This window comes from Rhea pennata, chromosome 19, assembly GCF_028389875.1.
Source record: "Rhea pennata isolate bPtePen1 chromosome 19, bPtePen1.pri, whole genome shotgun sequence".
NCBI lineage: Eukaryota > Metazoa > Chordata > Aves > Rheiformes > Rheidae > Rhea > Rhea pennata.
Window position 1 is genome coordinate 1606617 of NC_084681.1, and position 22197 is coordinate 1628813.

General features: G+C 69.0%; 2 protein-coding genes across 3 annotated transcripts in view; one reads left to right on the forward strand and one right to left on the reverse strand.

Annotated features, from left to right (window-relative positions):
* Window positions 1–22197, reverse strand: part of RPL38 (ribosomal protein L38) — a 90703-nt gene that overhangs the window by 43442 nt on the left and 25064 nt on the right. The gene's annotated exons all lie outside the window — the stretch shown is intronic.
* Window positions 1–22197, forward strand: part of SDK2 (sidekick cell adhesion molecule 2) — a 40030-nt gene that overhangs the window by 4072 nt on the left and 13761 nt on the right. The window contains exons 3-17 of the mRNA XM_062592093.1: window positions 9514–9673; window positions 16427–16533; window positions 17047–17194; window positions 17829–17962; window positions 18915–19026; window positions 19219–19409; window positions 19538–19621; window positions 19694–19888; window positions 20028–20144; window positions 20326–20493; window positions 20762–20864; window positions 21117–21293; window positions 21388–21524; window positions 21826–21973; window positions 22046–22186. Coding sequence (XP_062448077.1) covers window positions 9514–9673; window positions 16427–16533; window positions 17047–17194; window positions 17829–17962; window positions 18915–19026; window positions 19219–19409; window positions 19538–19621; window positions 19694–19888; window positions 20028–20144; window positions 20326–20493; window positions 20762–20864; window positions 21117–21293; window positions 21388–21524; window positions 21826–21973; window positions 22046–22186 — 2122 coding nt within the window. The remainder of the gene's footprint in view (window positions 1–9513; window positions 9674–16426; window positions 16534–17046; window positions 17195–17828; window positions 17963–18914; window positions 19027–19218; window positions 19410–19537; window positions 19622–19693; window positions 19889–20027; window positions 20145–20325; window positions 20494–20761; window positions 20865–21116; window positions 21294–21387; window positions 21525–21825; window positions 21974–22045; window positions 22187–22197) is intronic.

Below are 22197 nucleotides of genomic sequence, written 5' to 3' on the forward strand. Positions count from 1 at the left end.
AGGAGCCCCCAGGGGCTCTCACCTGGGGGCCGTCGGAGCCCCGGGAGGTCGCTTGCACCCGGGGGACGGCTCCATCCTGCCTCAGCCCAGTGCATGGGAGCGGAGCGCCCGTCCTTCCCGGCTGAACCCCGATGCTCCAGGCACGGCCCCGCTCGCTGCCCCAGCAGTGGCTGGTGGTGGTGTGTGGGGGGGTGACGTCCTGGAGCCCCTGGGGGCACGTGGGGCTCAGAGCCATGTGGGAGCAGAACCCCAGGTGCTCGGCTGCGGGTGTCCTCGCTGCAGGCGGAGCAGCTCGGCCAGGACCCCGGGGCCTCGTTACCTCCCTCGTTCCTTAGCAAGTCGCCTGTCGTTGGGTGAAAAACGCTCGGTGCTGGGCCAGTAATAAATATGCTGCTGTCAGTGGTGATGTGATTGCGCTAACGAAGGGTGATGGAGCCCCCACTCTGCTGCATGGCCGTGCTGGACACCAGCTCTCCAACGAGCCTTCACCCTGGGACAAGGCACCGCCGTGGGCCCAGGCTGGCTCGGGCGCTGGGGACAGCCCGGCAGCTCCCCGGAGGAGGGTGGGTCGGGATGGGGGAGATGCCCTGCACCCGTGAAGAAGCAATGCGTGGAGCTGGTGGCACAGGGCTGGGGCTGCTCCCTGGGGACTGGCGACGGGGCGGGCAGCAGAGCCGGCTCCTCCTGGGGCCACCGGCTGCCTCCTCTCTGCTGTGGCCCTCCTGTCCCTTCGCTTGCCCAGAGCACTCTGCAAGTGGCTCCTGGGTGCGTTTGGGCCACCCTTCTCCCGGCTGCGAGGGCAGGAATCTGCCGGGTGCAGCTCCGATCAGCTGTGCTGACGCTGCCTGGCACCCCTCCTTGCTCCGAGCACCCGCGGGCGGCCAGGCACGCGAGCCCTGTGGGACGTGCGGGCGCTGCCCTGGGCTCTGGCTGCCCCACCGGGTGGGTGCGGGCCATTGCGGGGCCTGGGGAGCAGGCTCAGTTCAGGACGCAGCCGTTGGAGGGGCTGGGAACCGGCTGCTTTTTGCGTTCCCCCCCCCCCCTTGCTCCGAGGGATGCTTTTTGCATTCCCCCCCTTGCTCCAAGGGATGCTTTTTGCATTCCCCCCCCCCTCGCTCTGAGGGATGCTTTTTGCATTCCCCCCCCCTCGCTCTGAGGGATGCTTTTTGCATTCCCCCCCTGCTCCAAGGGATGCTTTTTGCATTCCCCCACCCCACCCCCCCCGCTCTGAGGGATGCTTTTTGCATTCCTCCCGGCCTCTCTTTTTCTCTTTGAGGCTGACACAGACCACCTGTCTGCGCCAGGAGAAAGCCGGCCTCCCCCTTTCCGGCCCCCTCCCTTTGCCCCCAGCCCCGCGGGGAGCAGGAATGCCTGCGCCTGGAAAGCCGCGCTGGGCTCGGGTTGCCTGGGAACTGGGTAACCTGATCCCTGGGAACGGGGCCGAGGGCAGGGGACGTTCCTGGGCTGCAGCTGGTCCCCCGGCCCCCTTTGTCTCCCCACTCTGTGTCAGGGGGAGGCTCGCTTGTGTCCCTGCCCTCGGTCCCCCCAGAAATGGAGGTTTTTGGGCATGGGGAGGCTCTCCGGCATCCAGCCCTGGGGACGCTGTGACTGGCAGCTGCGGGCTGATCAGTGTTGTCACCTCCCTGCTGCAGATCCGTGTCACCTCCTGGCCAGAGGCCACCGTGCACCGAGGAAGGCCCTGGGCACCGAGACCAGCTGCCACTGCGTGCCGGCAGCTGGGCATCCCGGCCGGCAGCGGGGACGGCGCGGTGGCGATTCCAGGAACGCCAAGGCCGGGCTGCAGCGGCTCCGAGCCAGCGGCTGTCGCTGCCGTCACCCGCCTCGGAGCATTACAGCTGGCGGCCGGCTGTGCTGCGTGTGCCGGCGGCTCTCCCGGGGGGCCCGCGGGCGCTTTGACCGTTAGCAGAGAGAAACTACTGAGCTCGCTGGAGCCGCGATAGCTAATTGCTGTATATGCTGCCGGCTGAGGCGGCGACCTGTGCGTCCGCCCTCGAGCCCCCGGTCCCACGAGTGCGAGGCTGGGGCGGATTTGGGGGCCAAGCGGGTCCCCGCGCGCTCCGCGGGGGCCGGGAGCTGGCTTTGCTGCGCGCGGCTGGGGCCGGCGCCGCCGCAGGGAGGGAGGGAGCGGGCTGGATCTAGGCCGAGCGCCGGGCGTTAGCTGGGGCTTTACGGTGCCGCTCGCGCCGTGCGGGCCGTCGTCCCCAGCGGCCGCGCGCGTCGGTGCTTCCCGGGTCGGGGCGAGGGGGAGCGGGAGCCGCGGCGGGGCTGGCGGCCCCTCCGGGACGGCGCAGCGGCGGGTAGCGCCGGGCGCGGCGGAGCCGTCGCCGGCCCCCGGCCCCTGCCGGACGGAGGGCGCTGGGGCGGCTCGGCCGGCACCATAGTAGCTCCTGCCTGAAAAGCAGCTGCTGGCCGTGCCGGGTGCGGGGATGAAACGGGATTAGCCGTGCGCTTCCGGAGGGCACCGCGCCCTCGGCCCCGGCTGGCGGCGACGCGCTCGTTTATTTTGTCGATGAGCTTCTCGATGCGTTTGCAAACTAATAAAATCAGCTCGTTGCAAGGGCGGGGGGGGGGGGCAGATTTTAATCCAAAGGGCTGCTGTTGGCCCACCCCCCTCGCCCGCTGCAGGGAAGTGCTTCGCGCCCTGCCCCGTTGCCTCCGTTTTGCTGGGCCGGGGAGGGGGGCGCGGGGAGCGGGGCCGCGCGGCGGAGGGGGTGGCGATGAGGCCAGGGCGATTTCCCTGCGGCTCTGGAGGAGTCTCGCTCGCTTGGCTTCTCCCCGTAAGAGTCACGTCGGCTTGGGCAGCGGCCCCGGGTTTGCTGCTGGAGCTGCTGGAGCAGCTTCTCCGCCTTGGCTGCAAAAGCCCCTCTGGCCTGGAGAGCCACAAGCAAATAAGTGCAAAGACCAGATCTTGCTTTTCTGCACCGGAAATTCAGAGCCTTCACGAGTGGCTGAAGGGGGGGTTGCCAGACAGTGATTTATTCCCATTTCTCCTCTATGAGCAAGGGCGTCTGCAAAGCCTTGGAAAAAGCTTTTTCCGAGGAAAAACTGCCTCGCTGGTATTTGCAGTCACGCTGTAGCTATTTAGGTTTAAGTTGAGCAACACCATGACTAATTAAAACCCTGGAAAAAGGAAGTCTGGGCACCACCCTTGGTAAATCCTTGCGTGCCTGGCCTGGAGCGCGCGTCCCCTGCGCCCACCCGCGCGGGAAGCGGGATACGGTGGGAGAGCGGAGGCCCTCGGCCGCGAGCGTTTGCTCCCGCTCGGCCGCGGGGCCGGGAAGCTTGCGGAGGGTTTTCCACCCGGCGGGGCTGGCGACTTGGTTGCGTCAGCACCATGGGAAAGGCTGAGTGAGGTTTTTCTTGTGGTTTCTTTCTTATTTATTTATTTATTCCCCCCCCCTCCTTTCCCTGTCATGTTTTTTCACTTGGGAAATGCCGCTTTGCTGAAAGCCCGGGGTGGCTGGCGGGCGGCGGGGGGCCGGGGCGCGGGCGGGAGCCAGGGACCTTCTCCGTCCCGGAAGGGCAGGGAAGCTCCTGCTGGGAGCCGGTTTCCGCTGGGGCTCCCGCAGCGCCCGTCCCTCGGCGGCTCTGCCTTCCTCCCGCTCCGCGGGTGCTCTCCGGGAATGCCCGCAGGAGCGGGTCTCCTGGAGGAGATGCTCGGCGGGCGCGGGGCCAAATCTGGCCCGGGGGCCGCGTTTCCCATGCATCCCACCCCGTGCTGGGACCGCGGCCTCTCCAGCCTCCACCTCGCTCCAAGGCAGGCTCTGGGGAGCAGCCGGCCCTCGTCCGCGGCTCTGCTCCGCGCCGTGTTCGGAGCCGCTCCCAGGAAAGGAGCCGTGCGGCAGAGCCCGGAGCGCCTTGAGTCGCTCGCCGGGTCTCCGTGACTCACGGCTGTGACCCAGATACCGAGAAGCATCTGCGGCCTCCCGAGGGGTTTGCTGGGCAAGGAGGGTCTGCCGGGGCGCGGGCTGGCTGCGGCCGGGGGGCTCCCCGGCTCTGGTCTGCCCCGCGGCGCTGCCAGCCAGCTCGGCTCCGGAGCGGGCAGCGCAGCTGGAGGACCCGGCCGGTGCCAAACGGCCCCGGGTCCTGAGGGGCAGGGAGACGGAGCTGCTGATCCGATCCGGAGACATCTGCACAGCCGGAGCCAGCGTCCCCGCAGCAGGTCCCAGGGCTCCGCCAACGGGCGTTCGGGGCCGGGCTCGGTGCACGCCGAGCACAAAGCGCCGCTTGTCACCCTGTGGGGCTTTGGGGTTTCCTGCAAGGGGAAATGTTGTTTTTTCCAGCCGGAGCTGCCGGCGGGGATGGGCGTGTGCAGCCCCGCTCCGTGCCCCGGCTGGCATCTCTCCCTCGGAGCCGGGAACGTCGTGGTGGCGGCTGGCGGGGCCGCGAGCTCCCGGCCGACGGCGGGAGCCCTCGGAGAGCCTGGCCGCCGAAGAGGAGCTTGTTACGGAGGCATCCTGCTTTTAATTAACAAATTAAAATCCTAGTTAACAATCCAGCCCCAGGGCTGTTTGGAGGCTGGGAGAAGCTGGAGCGTTTGTTATGGAAACAGCAGCTAATTAGCAAATAAATAAATAAGGATGGGCCTGGAGCTGGATGCGGGAGGAGGAAGGGAGCCGCCGCGGTGGTCATGGCGCAGCGCGGCGGGAGACTGTCCGTCCGTCCGTCCGTGCATGCCCGCCATGCCGTGCTTGCCTTGCAGCGGCTCCGCTGGCACAGGCCCCATCCCGCGTCCTGGGGCTTCGCCCCGCGGCTGAGGGGTCTCCGCGGCTGCGGGCACCGCGCGCCTTTCCCGGCGTGGCCGAGCACTTCGGCCCTCGCCTGAGCCGTGGCTCCCGTGCCGTGCCGTGCTGCGCCGCGGGAAAGGCAGAGCCTGGCAGGGGGCTGGCGCGGCGGCTCCCTGGGGAAGCGGCTGCGCTCCCGGAGCCGAGCGGCGCCGGGAGCGGCGGCCGGGCGCCCTCCGCGGCTCTCCCCCGCCATCGTGCCGGTGGTGCCGTGTCTCGGTGGTTGCTGTGACAACCCCGAGCACCGCAGCCGCCACCTCCGCGTCCCCCGAACCCGGGCGCCTGGCGTCGTGCCGCCTCACTGGGGCACCTACGGCATCCCGACGCTTCCTTCCCCCCGCCCCGGGAGAGCTGCGGAGCCCGCAGCCCCTCCGCCTTTCCGAAGGCTTAAGGGAAGAAATGAGTTTAAGAGCCGACTCTGCAAATCCCGCCGGCGTGCCGGCGGGCGCCTGGCTCTGCCTAGCAGCCACTCCGGGTCTCTCCCGCGAAGCCTCCAGCCTAATCCCGTAAGCGCACCTCCGCGAGCCACTTACGGCATGTGCGAAACCCCAAATCGCATCGGAGGGAGGCGCGGGGCTGCGGGGCCGCAGCTGCCACGCGGGCCCGCGAGGAGGGGGCACCCCCGGCGCCGGAGGCGGTTTTATTCCCGAAACCCCGCGCGGACGTCCGTGTGCTTCGGGCTGAGCCGGGGAAGCTCTCCGGGCTCTTCCGCCTGTTCAAACCCCTCTTTGCTCCGCGGCTGCGTTTGGAGGGCGGCTCTTGCTCTGCTGCACCGAGGCGGGTTTGCAACGGGCACCGCAGAGGGGGCGGCTGCCGGCTCCGGCGGGGAAGAGCAGCAGCCGTAAAGCAGCGGTTTGGGGTTGCTTTGGGGATGCTTTGGAAATCGCCCTCGTCCCGCGCGGTGAAGCCGGCCGGAGCGCCAGGGAGTGCGCTGCACGGCCGGCTGCTGGCTCGAGCACCGCCCGTCGGGCGCTCGGAGAGGAGATAAGATGTGATTAAGAAGGCCGCTATTAATTTATGGCAAGTACACTCATGATAGCGGAGAGGTTGCTCTTAATTAATAGCCAGAAGGAGTTTTTCCAAGCTCTTGGTCTCAGCAGGGGGAGAAGGGAGGGGAGGGGAAAGGCGGGGAAAGATGGGAGCAAAGCGAGTTGCAAGGATTATCGGGCACATCTGCAATTATGTGCTTTCCTGTTAGCAGAAAGGAGGGAAAAAAGAAAAAAAAAAGACCGTTGCGGAGCGCACCAAGGAGTGTGGCTGGTGCTGCCCTCCCCTGCCGGGGCAGGCGGCTGAGCCGCGGCTTGGGGGTGTCCCACGGCGCACGGCGGTCACGCGCGCGGCGGGCTCGGCGCCGGCGCTCGCCGCTCCCCGGGCGCGGGGAGCGTTCGGCATCGCCGTCCTCTGTTTGCTTTTCGTTAAAGGGAAGCGGCCTCGTCCCTGGAATACTGATGGGCCTGGCAGCCCCGGCGAGCGCCGCTAATCCGCCGGCACCTGGCGAGCGGGCGAGGGCCGGGCCGGGCCGGCGGCCGCTGCAGCTCCCGGCCCCGTTCCCGCGGCAGGGCCGTGCCCTCCGCGCCGCCGCGTGCCGTTTGATCGGTGTGATTACCTCGCCGAGAGCCGATGAAAAATTGATGCCTCCCAACTGCACGCTGGCGTTTAACAAGCAGAATACGTGACTTGGGCAAACCCGGCGCAGCGGCGCGGCTCCCGCGCTCCGCCGCGTCCCGGTGCCGGGCGCCGGGGCGCAGCCGCGGGAACGCTGGCCGGGGCCAGCTCCGAAAAGCAGGCGGCTCCTGGGTGCGGAGCTGGGACGAGCCGGCCGCCGTCGAGGAGGCACCTCGGAGCGGCTCCGGCCGCGGGCGCGCGCCGGCGCGGGGGCCGCCGAGCCGGGAGCCCTGCCAGCGCCGCCGCTATATTTAGCGAAGGCGGAAAAAATTTCTCCTTGGAAAAGTGAGGCCAGCGGGAAGGAGGGGTGACGGGGTGGGATGAGGCAGAGCCGTGCCGGGCGCCCCGTGGGCACTGTGGTCTGGCCGGGAGCGGCAGTGGCATTAACCCGTGCCGCGCCGTGCCGTGCCGGCCTCCACGGCCCCGCCGAGGCAGAGCAGCCGCGCGGCTGTCGCGGCGCCAGGGAACTGTGCTGCAAATATGTTACACAAATGAATAATAAAAACAGAGGAAAATTACCCTCTTTATTGAAACTCATTTTATGAATAAAACAATTATTCTGGTAATTGAAAAAATGTGTTGTTAAATTAAATGCAGTGGTTCCTATTAAAATTTGAGTGGATCTCCTCTTCTCCGTTTCTCTTTTCCTCTTTCTCCTTCCGTGCCTCCCTCCCTGGCCTCTGCTGGCGGCTAAAGGCTGGTAATTATAGCGGAGGGTTTCGCTTTCCCTTTTATTGTTTTTTAATCTCTCCGTGCTGCGGCGCGCCAGCAACTTGATGCAGAAGCGATTCAGCTCGGTCTGGTGGTGCTGGGGGTGCTGGGCGCCGCGCCGAGGGGTCCTGCGTCCCCGGGGCTCGCCGGGGCCGGCCGTGCCGGAGCCCTCCTTCGCCCGGGCGCCGGCAGCTGCCCGGCAGAGCCGGGCCCTCGGCAGGGCTTCGGGTTGGCTTCCTCGGAGCTTAAAACTCCCCATCAGGAGGGATTTGAGGCCGGGGTGGGGGGCGGGGGGCTTGGATCCCGGCTCGCCCATTACGCCGGGCATTAGGCTCCATTACGGCTCTTTAGGGCCCCCTGCCCTATATCCGCTAATGCACCCGGCCCGGGCTGAGGCCCGGCTCCGAGCAGCCCTTATGTAAATAAAGCGCAGGGGCAAAGATGCTGATCCCATTAGGCGGGATTAGGGCTCGCGAGGCCCCGGCGTTAAAATGTCACCGGCGGCGAAGGGGGGGAGCGCGGAGAAGAGGGACGGGGTCGTCCGCGCTCCCCCCGCGGCAGCGCGTTGCTCCCGCTGCGGAGCTGGTGTCACTGGGCTCGGCTCGGCTCGGCTCGGCTCGGCTCGGCTTGGCACGCGGCCGGCGAGCCCGCGGCGCCGCGCGAGCCCCGCGCCTGCCGCGCCGCCAGCAGATGTGCAGATGTTCCCCGGGACGCCGCTGCCGCCTGCGTTTTGGAAAGTGATGAATTTCTGCACCAACTAATTAGTCTCTAATTAGCAAGTGGAGTGTAAACAGTCACAACAGATGGGGGAGAGGCAGAATTAGCAGTAATGACCCTTCGTTCGGGGCGGGGGGGGGGGGGAGGCGATCCTCCCCAGCTGGGGAGCAGAGTCCCACCGGGAAACCTGCTGCCAGGTCTTGGGCCCGTGGGAACTGCAGCCCCCGGGTGCGGGGGGTCTCGGCCGGCTGCGGGAGCCGAGCGGCCGGTGCGGGGCCGGGGAGCGCGGGAGCTGCTCCGGCCGGCGCGACCTTCGCAGGCAGGTAACGCTCATGCGGCCGATGGTGGAATTAGGAGGCGCCTCTCGTCCCCGGCACCGTTTTTCACCCTTTAATGCAGAACAGATGGCTCTGGCGCTTCAAAGCAAGATGAGACTTAGCTGCTTAAAATCAAATTAGGATGTACGCAAACAGCGCGCTGGCCCCGGGGAAGGTGCCTCCGTAACACCCCGCACGCAGCGCGCAGCCCGCTGCCGGGGCTGCCGGCCGGGCTCGGCGCCGGAGGTGCTCCGAGCGCGCCAGCTCCTGGCCTCCTTCCCCGGGGAGCCCGCGGCAGGCCGAGCCCAGCGTGGCCGAGCCTGGCGCGGCCCCGCGGGCAGGTGCCTCGCGCTGGGGTCGCGCTGCTGGCGCCCGGTGCCGGCCCCGCGTTGCAGCCTTGCAGCGTTGCAGCCAGGAATTCAGCACGCGCATGCAGCAAAGCAGAAGCCTGCCCCAAAGAAAAAACCTAAAGCCATGATTGAAAGCACACTTGAAAGCTGCTGGGGAATATGAATGTGTCTTTGAAGTGAAAGGGCTTCCATTTGTTAAGCAGAAAATGGAGCTGTGTGTTTCGATTTATAGTTTTACTTAGCAAATAAAACAGGAGAGGAGTAAGTGTTTATGTCTCGCGCGGCTCCCAGCCCCTCCGCCCCTTCCACCCCCCCAGCTAAAAGCTCAGTGCTTCTAAAACACTACAAAGGCAGCAGGGAATAAAAAAAGAAAGCAGCTTAGATAAACCCGAGATGGGCTAAGCTCTCGTCAATACGCTTGCAAAACGGCTTGGCCGGCGCGGGGGGAAGTGCCCAGGTGGAGCGGTCCCCGGGCCAGGGACGTGCGGCCTGGCAGGGGACGGGGGCGACGGAGGTCGGCTTTGCCTCCTGCCCACCTGCACGTCTGCTCTGAGATTAAGGTCATGCCTGAAATGAAGCGATCGGGGCCTTCCCTGGTCAGTGTCTTCCTTGGTAGGGGTCTTCCTTGGTGGGATCTTCCCTGTCAGGGTTTTCCTTGGTCAGGGTCTTCGCTGGCTGGTGTCTTCCTTGGTCGGGGTCTTCCCTGGTGGGGTTTTCCCTGGTCAGGGTCTTCCTTGGTTGGCATCTTCCCTGGGCAGTGCCTTCCTTGGTCCGGGTCTTCTTTGGTCGGAGTCTTCCCTTGCTGGGGTCCTTCTTGGTGGGGGAGTTCCCTGGTCGGGGTCCTCCGTGCGGCCGTGGGGCTGGGCAGGCTGCTGGCCGGGCCGGGTTGGCTGGCTCCGGTGCGTGGCACGTCCCGGCTCTCACCTCTTCTCCCTTCTCTCTCCCCAGACGACGTCTCTCCGTACTTTAAGACGGAGCCCGTCCGGAGCCAGGTCCACCTGGAGGGGAACCGCCTGGTGCTGACGTGCATGGCGGAGGGCAGCTGGCCCCTCGAGTTCAAGTGGCTCCACAACAGCCGGGAGCTGACCAAGTTCTCCTTGGAGTACCGGTGAGCTGGCGCGTCCCTCTCCCGGGCGCCGCGGCCGCCGGGGCTCTGCGGGGGGCGGCCCGGAGAGCCGGGCTGGGGCCCTGCACCCTCGCCTCGCCGTGCTTTGGGGATGTGCCTGGTGGGCGGGATGCGGGAGCGGACACGGGCCGCGGGACGTGGTGCCGGCGCCGGGCCGCGACGCGGGTGCTGAAGCTCATGTCAGCGGCGTTGGGAGGGGGCTCCGGAGGGGCGCTGAGCCTGGCGTCCTTCCCAGGTGCAGCCAGCGTGGACTTTTTCCCAAAGCAAGGAAAGGGGGCAGCACCCGTGGGGTTCCTGGCCCCCGGATTGCCGGGGCGGCGCGGGCACCCCGCGGCGCGGCGGGCACCACTGAACCCTGCGGCGCGGCGCCGGTCACCGTGCCGCAGCCTGCTTGCAGCTCGCCTTCAAGCCGGGCGCCTCTCGCCGTCTCCTCCGCGCGGGCACGTCGTCCTCTCCGTTATAATCAATAATTCAGCCCGAGACAAGCCGCTGCCCATTTGAAGGCATCGAATCCAAAGGCTTCGTGTTGCTGTAGCAACGCGGAGCTGCTCCGGGATGCCGGGAAGGCGGACGAGGCGGCAGCGCGGCGTCCCCGAGCTCGGCGGTGCCCCTGGCCGAGCTCTGCCTGCCCGCGAAGCGGGGCCTCGGAGCCCGTCGACGCGTTAAGCCCGGCGATTTTCACGGTTCACGCCGCGTCGGCGGTTACGTTCTGACCCGCGCGCCGGGCGGCTGGGAGGCGGCGGCGGGAGGAGGGACACGGACCCGCCGGGCCCCGTGGGGGCCAGGAGAGCGGCCCGGCGCGGCGGGGAGAACGCGAAATGTCAACCGTTAAATTGGATCGCGGGAGCTCCGGCGCGAGGGGGCTGGGGGGGGCCGCGGAGCCGGCGCGGAGCCGCCCGCCGCCGTCCTGCCCCGGGCACCGGCGAGGCGGCCGGGGGGGGCCACGGCCCCCTGCTCTGCCCCTTGCCGCGGGGCTGCCCGAACCCAGGCTGGCGCGGGTCCCACGCTGGGCGCGGCGACTCCCGGCCTCCTCGCCCGGTTCTGCCTCCGCCAGCTCCCTGCCCGCCCCGCGCCTCGGTTTCCCCGGCTGTGGGAAGGGGCAGCGCTCCGGAGCCCTGCCCGGAGGCCAAGGTGACCCCCGTCCCCCAGAGCCCCCCGCAAAAACTGCGGCTCCGGCTTCCAGCCAAAACGGATTAAGGAAGGAAGCGAGAAAACAAACAAACACGCGGGGAAACCCAAACAAACGGAGCTGCCGCGCTGCGGCTAACGAGGCGAACAGCCGCTACGCAGCTCGCTGCCTGGCTTTAGCCCGTCCTCGCCGGCGGCGCCGGCGCGACCTGCCGGCACCAGCTTAGCCGAGCCCCGCGCGCGCTGCCCGTGCCCGGCTCTCTGCGCAGCTCTGATACGTCCGGGTGAGGGTTTGGACGGCTTGTCTGGAGTTGAAGGCTGCTGGTGAGGAAGGCAAAGTACCAAAATTAGTTGTGATGGGCATAAATTGAATTTTAATAGAGACGTAGGTGGCTTGGAGCCAGCCCGCTCGGGCAGTGGGAAGGTAGTAATTAAAAGTTAACGAGTTTAGAAACAGACTAATCCTTGGAGAGGGGAGGGCTGGCGCCGACGGCCGGGGAGGCCGGGACATCCCCGGGGCCCGGCCGCGCTCGCGGGTGGCTGCGCCGCGCTTTGCGGCACGGGCATCCGTCGAGGGTGCAGCCGGGCGGGCTCGGAGCATCCTCTCCGGCCGGACACGGGGCACGTTCTCCTCCTTCGGGCCCTGCTCCGTCCTCGCCGGCGCGCAGGCGGGCCCCTCCGGCTGCGCTCTTCCCGCGGCGAGAGCCCCGGCCCCGCGCTCTCCGTGCCGACGCGTTCCGGTTCGTCTGTCGGTTTAGGCGAGTTCGCTCCCACGTTTCAAGAAAGGAGCCCGTCTCCCAGTTTGGCAGCACGTTTCCGTAGCAACCGCCCTTTCCTTCCCGCAGCAATTCAGCTGCCAGCTTGCGAAGGGGAGCGACCCGGTGGCGCGCGGCGAAGGGCAGGTGGGAGCTGGCGCCGCAGGTCCCCAGCCCTGAGCCAGCGAGGTGTGAGGGAGCAGGGACCAGCCTGGCGCTGTGCATGCATTGAGGCAGCCCTCCTTGGGAGCATCCCTGGGGACCGTGGAGGCTTGGGACTGGCCTGTCTCCATGTGCAGGAGGAGCCGACCCTGCTGGGGAGCATCCCTGGGGACCGCGGGGAACCAGGGAGCAGCCTGGCTCGGTGTGCAGGAGGAGCCGACCCTGCTGGGGAGCATCCCTGGGGACCGTGGGGAACCAGGGAGCAGCCTGGCTCGGTGTGCAGGAGGAGCCGACCCTGCTGGGGAGCATCCCTGGGGACTGCGGGGAACCAGGGAGCAGCCTGGCTCGGTGTGCAGGAGGAGCCGACCCTGCTGGGGATCATCCCTGGGGACCGTGGGGAACCAGGGAGCAGCCTGGCTTGGTGTGCAGGAGGAGCCGACCCTGCTGGGCAGCATCCCTGGGGACCGTGGGGAACCAGGGAGCAGCCTGGCTCGGTGTGCAGGAGGAGCCGACCCTGCTGGGGAGCATCCCTGGGGACCGCGGGGAACCAGGGAGCAGCCTGGCTCGGTGTGCAGGAGGAGCCGACCCTGCTGGGGAGCATCCCTGGGGACCGTGGGGAACCAGGGAGCAGCCTGGCTCGGTGTGCAGGAGGAGCCGACCCTGCTGGGGAGCATCCCTGGGGACCGCGGGGAACCAGGGAGCAGCCTGGCTCGGTGTGCAGGAGGAGCCGACCCTGCTGGGGAGCATCCCTGGGGACCGCGGGGAACCAGGGAGCAGCCTGGCTCGGTGTGCAGGAGGAGCTGATCCTGCTGGGGAGCATCCCTGGGGACCGTGGGGAACCAGGGAGCAGCCTGGCTCGGTGTGCAGGAGGAGCCGATCCTGCTGGGGAGCATCCCTGGGGACCGTGGGGAACCAGGGAGCAGCCTGGCTCGGTGTGCAGGAGGAGCCGACCCTGCTGGGGAACATCCCTGGGGACCGTAGGGAACCAGGGAGCAGCCTGGCTTGGTGTGCAGGAGGAGCCGATCCTGCTGGGGAGCATCCCTGGGGACCGTGGGGAACCAGGGAGCAGCCTGGCTCGGTGTGCAGGAGGAGCCGATCCTGCTGGGGAGCATCCCTGGGGACCGTGGGGAACCAGGGAGCAGCCTGGCTCGGTGTGCAGGAGGAGCCGACCCTGCTGGGGAACATCCCTGGGGACCGTAGGGAACCAGGGAGCAGCCTGGCTTGGTGTGCAGGAGGAGCCGATCCTGCTGGGGAGCATCCCTGGGGACCGTGGGGAACCAGGGAGCAGCCTGGCTCGGTGTGCAGGAGGAGCCGATCCTGCTGGGGAGCATCCCTGGGGACCGTGGGGAACCAGGGAGCAGCCTGGCTCGGTGTGCAGGAGGAGCCGACCCTGCTGGGGAGCATCCCTGGGGACCGCGGGGAACCAGGGAGCAGCCTGGCTCGGTGTGCAGGAGGAGCCGATCCTGCTGGGGAGCATCCCTGGGGACCGTGGGGAACCAGGGAGCAGCCTGGCTCGGTGTGCAGGAGGAGCCGACCCTGCTGGGGAGCATCCCTGGGGACCGTGGGGAACCAGGGAGCAGCCTGGCTCGGTGTGCAGGAGGAGCCGACCCTGCTGGGGAGCATCCCTGGGGACCGTGGGGAACCAGGGAGCAGCCTGGCTCGGTGTGCAGGAGGAGCCGACCCTGCTGGGGATCATCCCTGGGGACCGTGGGGAACCAGGGAGCAGCCTGGCTCGGTGTGCAGGAGGAGCCGACCCTGCTGGGGAGCATCCCTGGGGACCGCGGGGAACCAGGGAGCAGCCTGGCTCGGTGTGCAGGAGGAGCCGACCCTGCTGGGGATCATCCCTGGGGACCGTGGGGAACCAGGGAGCAGCCTGGCTTGGTGTGCAGGAGGAGCCGACCCTGCTGGGCAGCATCCCTGGGGACCGTGGGGAACCAGGGAGCAGCCTGGCTTGGTGTGCAGGAGGAGCCGACCCTGCTGGGGAGCATCCCTGGGGACCGTGGGGAACCAGGGAGCAGCCTGGCTCGGTGTGCAGGAGGAGCCGACCCTGCTGGGGATCATCCCTGGGGACCGCGGGGAACCAGGGAGCAGCCTGGCTCGGTGTGCAGGAGGAGCCGACCCTGCTGGGGAGCATCCCTGGGGACCGCGGGGAACCAGGGAGCAGCCTGGCTTGGTGTGCAGGAGGAGCCGACCCTGCTGGGGAGCATCCCTGGGGACTGCGGGGAACCAGGGAGCAGCCTGGCTCGGTGTGCAGGAGGAGCCGACCCTGCTGGGGAGCATCCCTGGGGACCGTGGGGAACCAGGGAGCAGCCTGGCTTCGCCCACTTGCTGCCGGCGTGGGATGCGCAGGGATGGTTCCCCCGATGCTCCAGCTGCATCCCCGCACCCAGGGAGCCCCACGGCCGAAACCCGTCCCCTGTTACGAGTGCCGTGACCTTCGTTAAGGTCCCGCGCCTGCCGCGGGAGGCGGAGGCTTGCCCAGCGCGCTCCGCTCCCGTGCCCTGGCACGCCGGCGCTGCTCTCTCCAGGGCCAGCTCTGTTTTTCCGCGCATAATCTCGCCGGTGCCTGGCTCTCCTGTGAGCTCCCCGGAGCCTGAACTTCTTCTCGTACGAGGAATCATAACATGCAAATCAGGCAGCTTGATGTCTTTAATGAAACCCTCCGAAGGAAAGCGCTTCTCTGGTGAATTGAGGATATTTATTTCTCATACAAGAAATTTAACATGCAGATTAGTTGGGTCTGGTAATTTATCATGTGAGATTGTCCTATTAAAGGTTGCATCCAGTCCTGCTGCCTTCGGAAATTACCTTGCTCATCCATTACCTGCGGACAGACTCCCGTCCGCAGAGATGCACCTTCCGCCTGCGAAAGCGGCCGCCTCTGCTCGGCGCGCCGCTCTGCCCCGCTGCCGTCCGCCCGCGCCGAGGGCCGGCGGCTGCGCGCTAAGGGAGGCGGGTGCCGCCACGCTCCCGGCGCCTCCGCGGCCCGCGCGGTCCCCGCCGCGCGCTGCAGCAAGCCGCCGGATTAGTGCACACGCATCAATTATTAAATGGTTTAATCTGGCAGGACCAATTGAGCCGGCGCTTTACGGGGCCACCGGAGTTCCTGAAATTCCCCTGACCGACGGAGAACGCTTCCCGGGCAGACAGGGAGACGGTGGGGCCCTTTCCAAGCGGGAGCTCGTTGCAATCCCCCTGGTATTTCCTCGCCCCCCGTTAACTGCATCATTGAACCGCTCAGGATGCGCCGAGCCAAAGCGCGGCACCGCGGCTCCGTTCGGGCGGAGGTGCCAGGACCCGCGGCTCTGGCGCTGGGAGTCGTTAAACCTTTGCTAAGTGTGTTTTAATGCTCACTTGACATTTCATTATCGCGCAGTAACTATTCAAATACATGTCCCCTCTAGAGTTAATTAGTCGTTATACAGGATATTAATCAAAGGGGCTGTGCCGGCGAGCTTGTATCCAAAATCCGATCCAGCTGTTGCTGTCAGCGGGTTGCGCTGCAAGAGCCACGTAGCTTTCTCCGCATTCCTCTCGCTTTAGAGGTGATGGAGCAAAGCCTTCGGCCGATGCTTTTCCCTGCCCCTCTCCTCCCCCTCAATCCGACGACGGCGCGGCAGCGTCGGCCCCGCGCTTCTCCTGCGGCGCTGGCGGCGGGGCGAGGGGGCTCCGCGCTCCGAGCCCCGCGCCGCCCCCATCCCGCCCCTCTTCCCCGCGCGGCTGCTCCCCAGGCCGGATAACGGGGTGGGGAGGACTGGGCTCACCCCCCCTGTCCGGCAGCTCGAGCCAGGGCCAAGGTCGGATGCGTTGCAAAGCCGCCGGTCCCCCGGCACGTGTCTCCCAGTCCAGAGCCCGTTCCTGACCCGGCGGCCCCGAGCGCGGCACGGTCACTTCCCAGCGGCGCCTCGAGGCTGCTGCTGTCTTCCGGCATCACGGTTTTCTGCAGCGCGGTCATCCCTTCTTCGGACGCGCTTTCCCCCATGGGTGATGCTCTGTCAACTCCGTCTTTTCAAAAGAAAACTCACGCCGCGGCGGTGGCGGCGAGGGCTGCTCCGGCGGGGCTGCCGCCCGCTTCCCGCGCCCGGCAGAGCGGGAAACCAAATCAAACCCGGCCGGATAAAAGCCTCCGCGGAAGCCCCGCGGCGGAGGGCGAGAGCTGCGCGGCCCGGCGCGGGCCGGCGTGGCGGGAGGCGGCCGCTGCCCGCGGGCTGCGCGCTCGGTGCTGCCCGTTCCCCAGCGGAGCACTGCGGGAATCGCTCGGGATGCAAACGCCGCCCGGGTGGCTGCCGCGCCGGCGTCCCGCGCTGCTGTCGCCAGGCCGGCCGCGACGCTGGTGCCGGTGCCGGTGCCGGGCTGGGGCGGCCGCGGCCGGGAGCGCAGCTGTTCCCGCGGGGCCGTCTCCCCCGCGCGGGGCCGCGCCGCCCGTCCCGCCGCAGCCGACGTGCTCCTCGTGCCCTGTGATAGTTTAATTTAGGCTCTGCTGGGAAAGGAGCGGGCAGAGCTGTGCCGGGACGGCCCGGCCGCGCTAGCCGCCCCCGCCGCCCCAGCGCCGCCTGCGTGCGCATGCACGTGCCTGTACGGACGTGCAAATGCACACGTGTGTGTGCACGCATCACCGGGAGCCCGCGGGAGCAGGCGCCGGAGCAAGCGGCTCTCCGGGGCCCCGCTCAGGCGCCCGCCCTCCCCGCAGCTACATGATCACGTCGCTGGACCGCACGCACGCCGGCTTCTACCGCTGCATCGTCCGCAACCGCCTGGGAGCCCTGCTGCAGCGCCAGACCGAGGTGCAGGTGGCCTGTAAGTGATGTCCCGCCGGGGGCGGGGGGGGGGGACGTGGGGCGAGCACCGGAGCATGGGGAAAGCCGCGGCGGCGCTTCCGAGCGGGAAGGAGCAGCTCCGGGGGCTCGTGGGCCCGGTGCGAGGATGAGGAGGGCGCCGCGGCGGAGGAAGGCCCGGGCACACGGGGCAGGCGGCCGGTTTGTCCCTCCGGGACGCCCCGCGCTCGCCCCGCTGCGATCCCCATCCCTCCCGGAGGAGCAATGACAAATCAGGAGGCTAATGAGAAATTAATAAGGCAGCTGTGCTAACAACTAATGATAACGGCGGAGTCGTTAAAAAAGATTCTTTACATGTTTTTAATTACAGCAATTAAGGGAAGTCAATAAAAATCCCCCCCTAGCTTGCACCCTGCTTTACTCTGCTTTATCTTAACTGTTATAAATTTCCAGCCTGCAAGCGGCTGGGAGGGGGGCGGGGGGAAGGTGGCAGCGAGCGGCCGCCGCGCTGCCCGCTGACGCCCGGCCTCCGCAGACATGGGCAGCTTCGAGGAGGCGGAGGCGCAGCAGCGCGTCTCGCCCGGCGAGGCGGCCGTCATCGCGGCGCCGCGCATCGCCAGCTTCCCCCGGCCCCAGGTCACCTGGTTCCGCGACGGCCGCAAGATCTCCCCCAGCAGCCGCATGTGAGTAGCCCCGGGGGGGCCCTGCGCCGCTCCCACCCGCCCTGCACCGGGCACCCTGGCACCGGGCACCCTGGCACCTGGGTCTGGGGGCGAGGGGCGTGATCCCCTCCTCCAGGTCTAGGGTGCTGCGTTTCTGCAGTTCCCACCCTGCGTGCCCCAGGTGCTGCGTTCCCCCCCCCCCACCCGTGCCCTGCGTGCCCCGGGCGCTGCATTTCTCCCCCCACCCGTGCCCTGCGTGCCCCGGGCACCGCACGCGTGCCCCGGCCGGGGTGAAAGAGCGCGCGCGGCACCCGGAGCGGCGAGCGCGCTGCTGACAGATGCGCCGTGCTGGAATTGGATTTGTAACCTGCATTATACAGGAATTGAACTGGTCTCCCTTCTATTTGCAAAGTGGGATTGAGGAGATAAAACTCCTTTATCTCATATTTAATGGTAAAATATATTCCCCAAACCATTTTATGTTTCCAGAAGATTAGATCGTTCCAAAAAAAAAAAAAAAAAAAAACCCAAACCCTATTAATCTGCGCTCGCCGGGAGCCGCGGGGCAGCGGGGCGCATTTTCGGGGGCAGGGGGGCGGTGGCGGCTCCGGGGCGGCAGCGGCGTCGCGCCCCACGCCGCCGCCCGGCCCCGCAGAGCCATCACGCTGGACAACACGCTGGTGATCCTGGCCACGGTGGCCCCGGACGCGGGGCGCTACTACGTGCAGGCGGTGAACGACAAGAACGGCGACAACAAGACGAGCCAGCCCATCACGCTCGCCGTGGCCAGTGAGTGCGCGCGCGCCTGGCGCCCAGATTTAATTTGCAGTAAATCTCTCGGGAGGCTCCGGCTTCTGCTGACTTAACAACTCGGCCGCCTCAAAATTTACGGAGGCGCTCGGGCGCTAATTGCGCGGCGAGCGGAGCCGGCTGCGGCGCGGCGCCGAGCGCCAGAGCCTCCGCCGCGGCGCCCCGCTGCCCGCCGCGTGGCTCCGGGTCGGCGCCGCGTGGCCCCGTCCCGCTGCTCCCCGGGGCTGCGTCCCCGTTCGGGGGCCGAGCGCGTCGCGGGGGGCCCCCGCGGTGCCGTCCGCCCCCGCGGTCCTGCCTCCCGCCGTCTGCTCCGCCGCTGCCTTCCTGCCTTTCCGGGCAGGACGGTTCCCGTCCCGCTTCCCTCCTGCCCCGTTAATCTGTTGCTCGGCACCTCGCCGCCCCGGCGCGTAATAAACAACCTGGAGCTCGTGTTTATGGATTCAGCTATATCAGCAGCTTTCAAGCTGATCACATTTTTACGGCGCCTACACGAGTGTTTTTTATTGTCGCAATTATTTTGCTTTATAGACTCCCTCTCGCGCTGCTCCCTCCCCGCCGGCGCCGCGCGGGGAGCCACCGCGGGCTGGGGACGGGCTGGCGACGGGGCGGCAGGGCTGCGGGCGTCCGGGCCGGGGGGACGCCTGGCTCCCTGCCTGCTCCCTCCCTCCGGGCTCGCCGAGGTCCTGCCGAGGGAGAGGATTTACGGGGCAGCCACGGAGGCGCCCTGACGCCGGGGTGATGGGCTGGAGCTGCTCAGGAGAGCGGAGCCCTCTGCTCTCACCCGTGCCCGATCCGCGCGGCGCGGAGCCAAGCCTGGGGAGAAGGGCTCCGGGGATCCTCGCCGGGGCCTGGGCCGCCCCGGGAGAGGAGCGCGGGCGGGCGCGCGGGCGGCGGGTGCTGACGGCTGTCGCTTTGGCCTGCTTCTCCCCAGACGTGGGTGGCCCGGCTGATCCCATCGCACCCACCATCGTTGTTCCGCCCAGGAACACCAGCGTGGTGGCCGGGACCTCGGAGGTGACCATGGAGTGCGTGGCCAACGCCAGGTGAGTGGCCAGGAGCGCGCGGACCCAGGGCCGGGGTCCCCCCCGGCGGACGGGGACGCGGCGCCCGGGGCCCCCTCCCTGGAGCTGAGGCGGGGGCACAGCCGTAGCCCAGGACTCCTGGGCCCCCGGGCAGGGCGGGGGGGGCGGGGGGGCGTCGGGGGCCGGCTCTCCACGTGCTCCCGGCTCCCGCAGGCCGCTGGTGAAGCTGCACATCGTCTGGAAGAAGGACGGGGTGCCGCTCTCGAGCGGCATCAGCGACTACAGCCGCCGGCTCACCATCCCCAGCCCCGCGCTGGGCGACAGCGGCTACTACGAGTGCGAGGCCGCTCTGCGCAGCAGCAGCGTGCCCGCCGCGGCCGAGGGCGCCTGGCTCTCCGTGCTGGGTAAGGAGCGGGCCCCCCCCCCCCCCCCGCCACTGCCCCGAGCCACCCGTGCGACGAGCGGGGGCGGCCTCAGCCCCGCGGCCGCAGGAGGCTCCCGGCTCGCCCCAGCTCGGCGCTGCCCTTCGCAGAGCCGCCGCAGTTCGTCAAGGAGCCGGAGAGGCACATCACGGCCGAGATGGAGAAGGTGGTGGCCATCCCCTGCCAAGCCAAAGGTGAGCGGCCCCCGTCCGCGGCCCCGGTGCCGCCGCGGCGCCCGCCTCACCCGGCGCCGCGCCGCCTTGCAGGCGTGCCGCCCCCCGACACGGCCTGGTACAAGGACGCGGCCCCCCTCCCCGTGGAGACGCTGCCCCGCTTCCAGCGGCTGGCGGACGGCAGCCTCCGGATCAGCGGGCTGCTCCCCGACGACACCGGCATGTTCCAGTGCTTCGCCCGCAACGCCGCCGGCGAGGTGCAGACCACCACGTACCTGGCCGTGACCAGTAGGTGCCAACCGCCCCCGCGCCGGGGCCGGGGGGTGCCGGGGGGCTCGGGGCACCCCGGGGGACTCTCCCCGCCTGGGCACCGGGATGGGCTTCAGGGGCGGCCGTGCGCCTGTCGCCCCCTCTCCCCCCGCTGCAGGCATCGCCCCCAACATCACCAAGGGCCCCCAGGACAGCACGGTGATCGACGGCATGTCCGCGATCCTCAACTGCGAGACCTCGGGGGCTCCGCGCCCCGCCATCGCCTGGCAGAAAGGTAAACGGCGCCGGGCCGGGGCCGCGGGCGCTGCCGCCGGGCCGCTCTCTGCAAACTCAGCGCACCCGTGGCTCTTGCCCGAGACCACCCCCCCCGCGCCCAGCTCGCTGTGCCGTGTGTTCCCGGGCGCGGGGCTCCGCGGGCTGACGGGCTCCCCCGTGCCCCCCCCGCCCTGCCCCAGGGGAGCGGGTCCTGGCCAGCGGCTCCGTGCAGCTCCCGCGCTTCACCCTGCTGGAGTCGGGCAGCCTGCTCGTGAGCCCCGCGCGCCTCGCCGACGCCGGCACCTACACCTGCCTAGCCACCAACTCCCGCGGCGTGGACGAGGCCTCCGCTGACCTCGTCGTCTGGGGTAAGGGGCCTCCTGCCCGTGCACGCGCGTGTGCGCCCGCTGTGCGGCAGCGAGCCCGCCGCGCTGCCAGCCCGCTGGGGACGCCCGGCGTGGGCGCCGGCACTCGGCTGGCCTCTTGGAGCGGTGCAAGGACTCGGTCCAGCAAGGCCACGCGCGATGCCGTCCCGTGTCCCACCTGCCAGCTCAGTCCCTCGTGGGGCCAGAGCCAACGGCAGCCGCCCCGGAGCCCTCCGGGCAGTGCCCCCGGCTCAGCCCGTCCCTCCCGCAGCGAGGACCCGCATCACCGACCCGCCGCAGGACCGGAGCGTCATCAAGGGGACCAAGGCCCTCATGAGCTGCGGGGTCACCCACGACCCCAGCGTGGGCGTCAGGTGGGCGAGCCCGGTCTCGGGGTGGGGGCGGTGGGGCCGGAGGGCAGGGGGGGGGACACGGGGGACGCGCTGCTGGCTGCCACCGCGCGGTCCCCAGCCCGGCGGTCCTGCAGTGCCACCTGGTGCCGTGCGCGCCGGGCTCCGGGCGCGCCGCCGCGCAGGACGCCTGGGCCCCTCGGCGAGCGGGAGGACGCCTGGGCGCCGGGGCTGAGCGGGGCGTCCGGACTCCCCGGGGCGCATCCCGGGGCGCAGGTACGTCTGGGAGAAGGACGGGGCGGCGCTGAGCGCGGACGGCGCCGGGCGGGTGCGCCTGGACGAGGCGGGCACGCTGCACATCTCCCAGACCTGGTCGGGCGACATCGGCACCTACACCTGCAAGGTCGTCTCGGCCGGAGGCAACGACTCGCGCAGCGCCCACCTCCGCGTCCGGTGAGCGCCGCCGCCCCGGGGCACCGCGTCCCCCCGCCCCGGCCCCGGCCCCAGACCCGGCCCTCACCGCCGCGTCCCCCTGCCCCTCGTCCAGGCAGCTGCCCCACGCCCCGGAGAGCCCCGTGGCCGCCCTGAGCCCCCTGGAGAAACGGGCCATCAACCTCACCTGGGCCAAACCCTTCGACGGCAACAGCCCCCTGCTCCGCTACGTCGTGGAGGTCTCCGAGAACAGTAAGGGGCTGCTGCCGCCGCGCCGCCCCCGTGCCGGCAGCTCCTGGGGTGGCCCGGAGCAACGGCCGGTCTCCGTCCTCGCCCCACGTGGGGAGAGGGTGGCAGCCGGGGAGGGGGTGAAGGCACGGTGATGGGCAAGGAGCAAGAGGGACGTGGTGACAGCAAGATCAGGAGGGGGGACAAGAAGCTCCAGAGAGCTTGGAGACCGCTCGACCCTTTAGCAGACCTGCTGTGGGGTGGGGGACCTAGGTGTCCAGCCGGCCCGGTCCCCCACCCTGCTGTCCTGCTGTCCCCTGCCCAGATGCACCCTGGACCGTGCTGCTGGCCAGCGTGGACCCCGCGCTGACGTCGGTGGTGGTGAGGGGCTTGGTGCCCGCTCGCTCCTACCAGTTCCGCCTGTGCGCCGTCAACGACGTGGGCAAGGGCCAGTTCAGCAAGGACACGGAGAGGTGAGCCGCGGCCTGGGGCCCCGGGCGCGCTGGCGGCCCTGGGCTCCTCACCCGCGCCCCGTCCCGCCGCAGGGTGTCCCTGCCCGAAGAGCCGCCCTCCGCACCGCCCCAGAACGTCATCGCCAGCGGCCGCACCAACCAGTCCATCATGATCCAGTGGCAGCCGCCCCCCGAGAGCCACCAGAACGGCATCCTCAAGGGCTACGTCATCCGGTAGGTGCCAG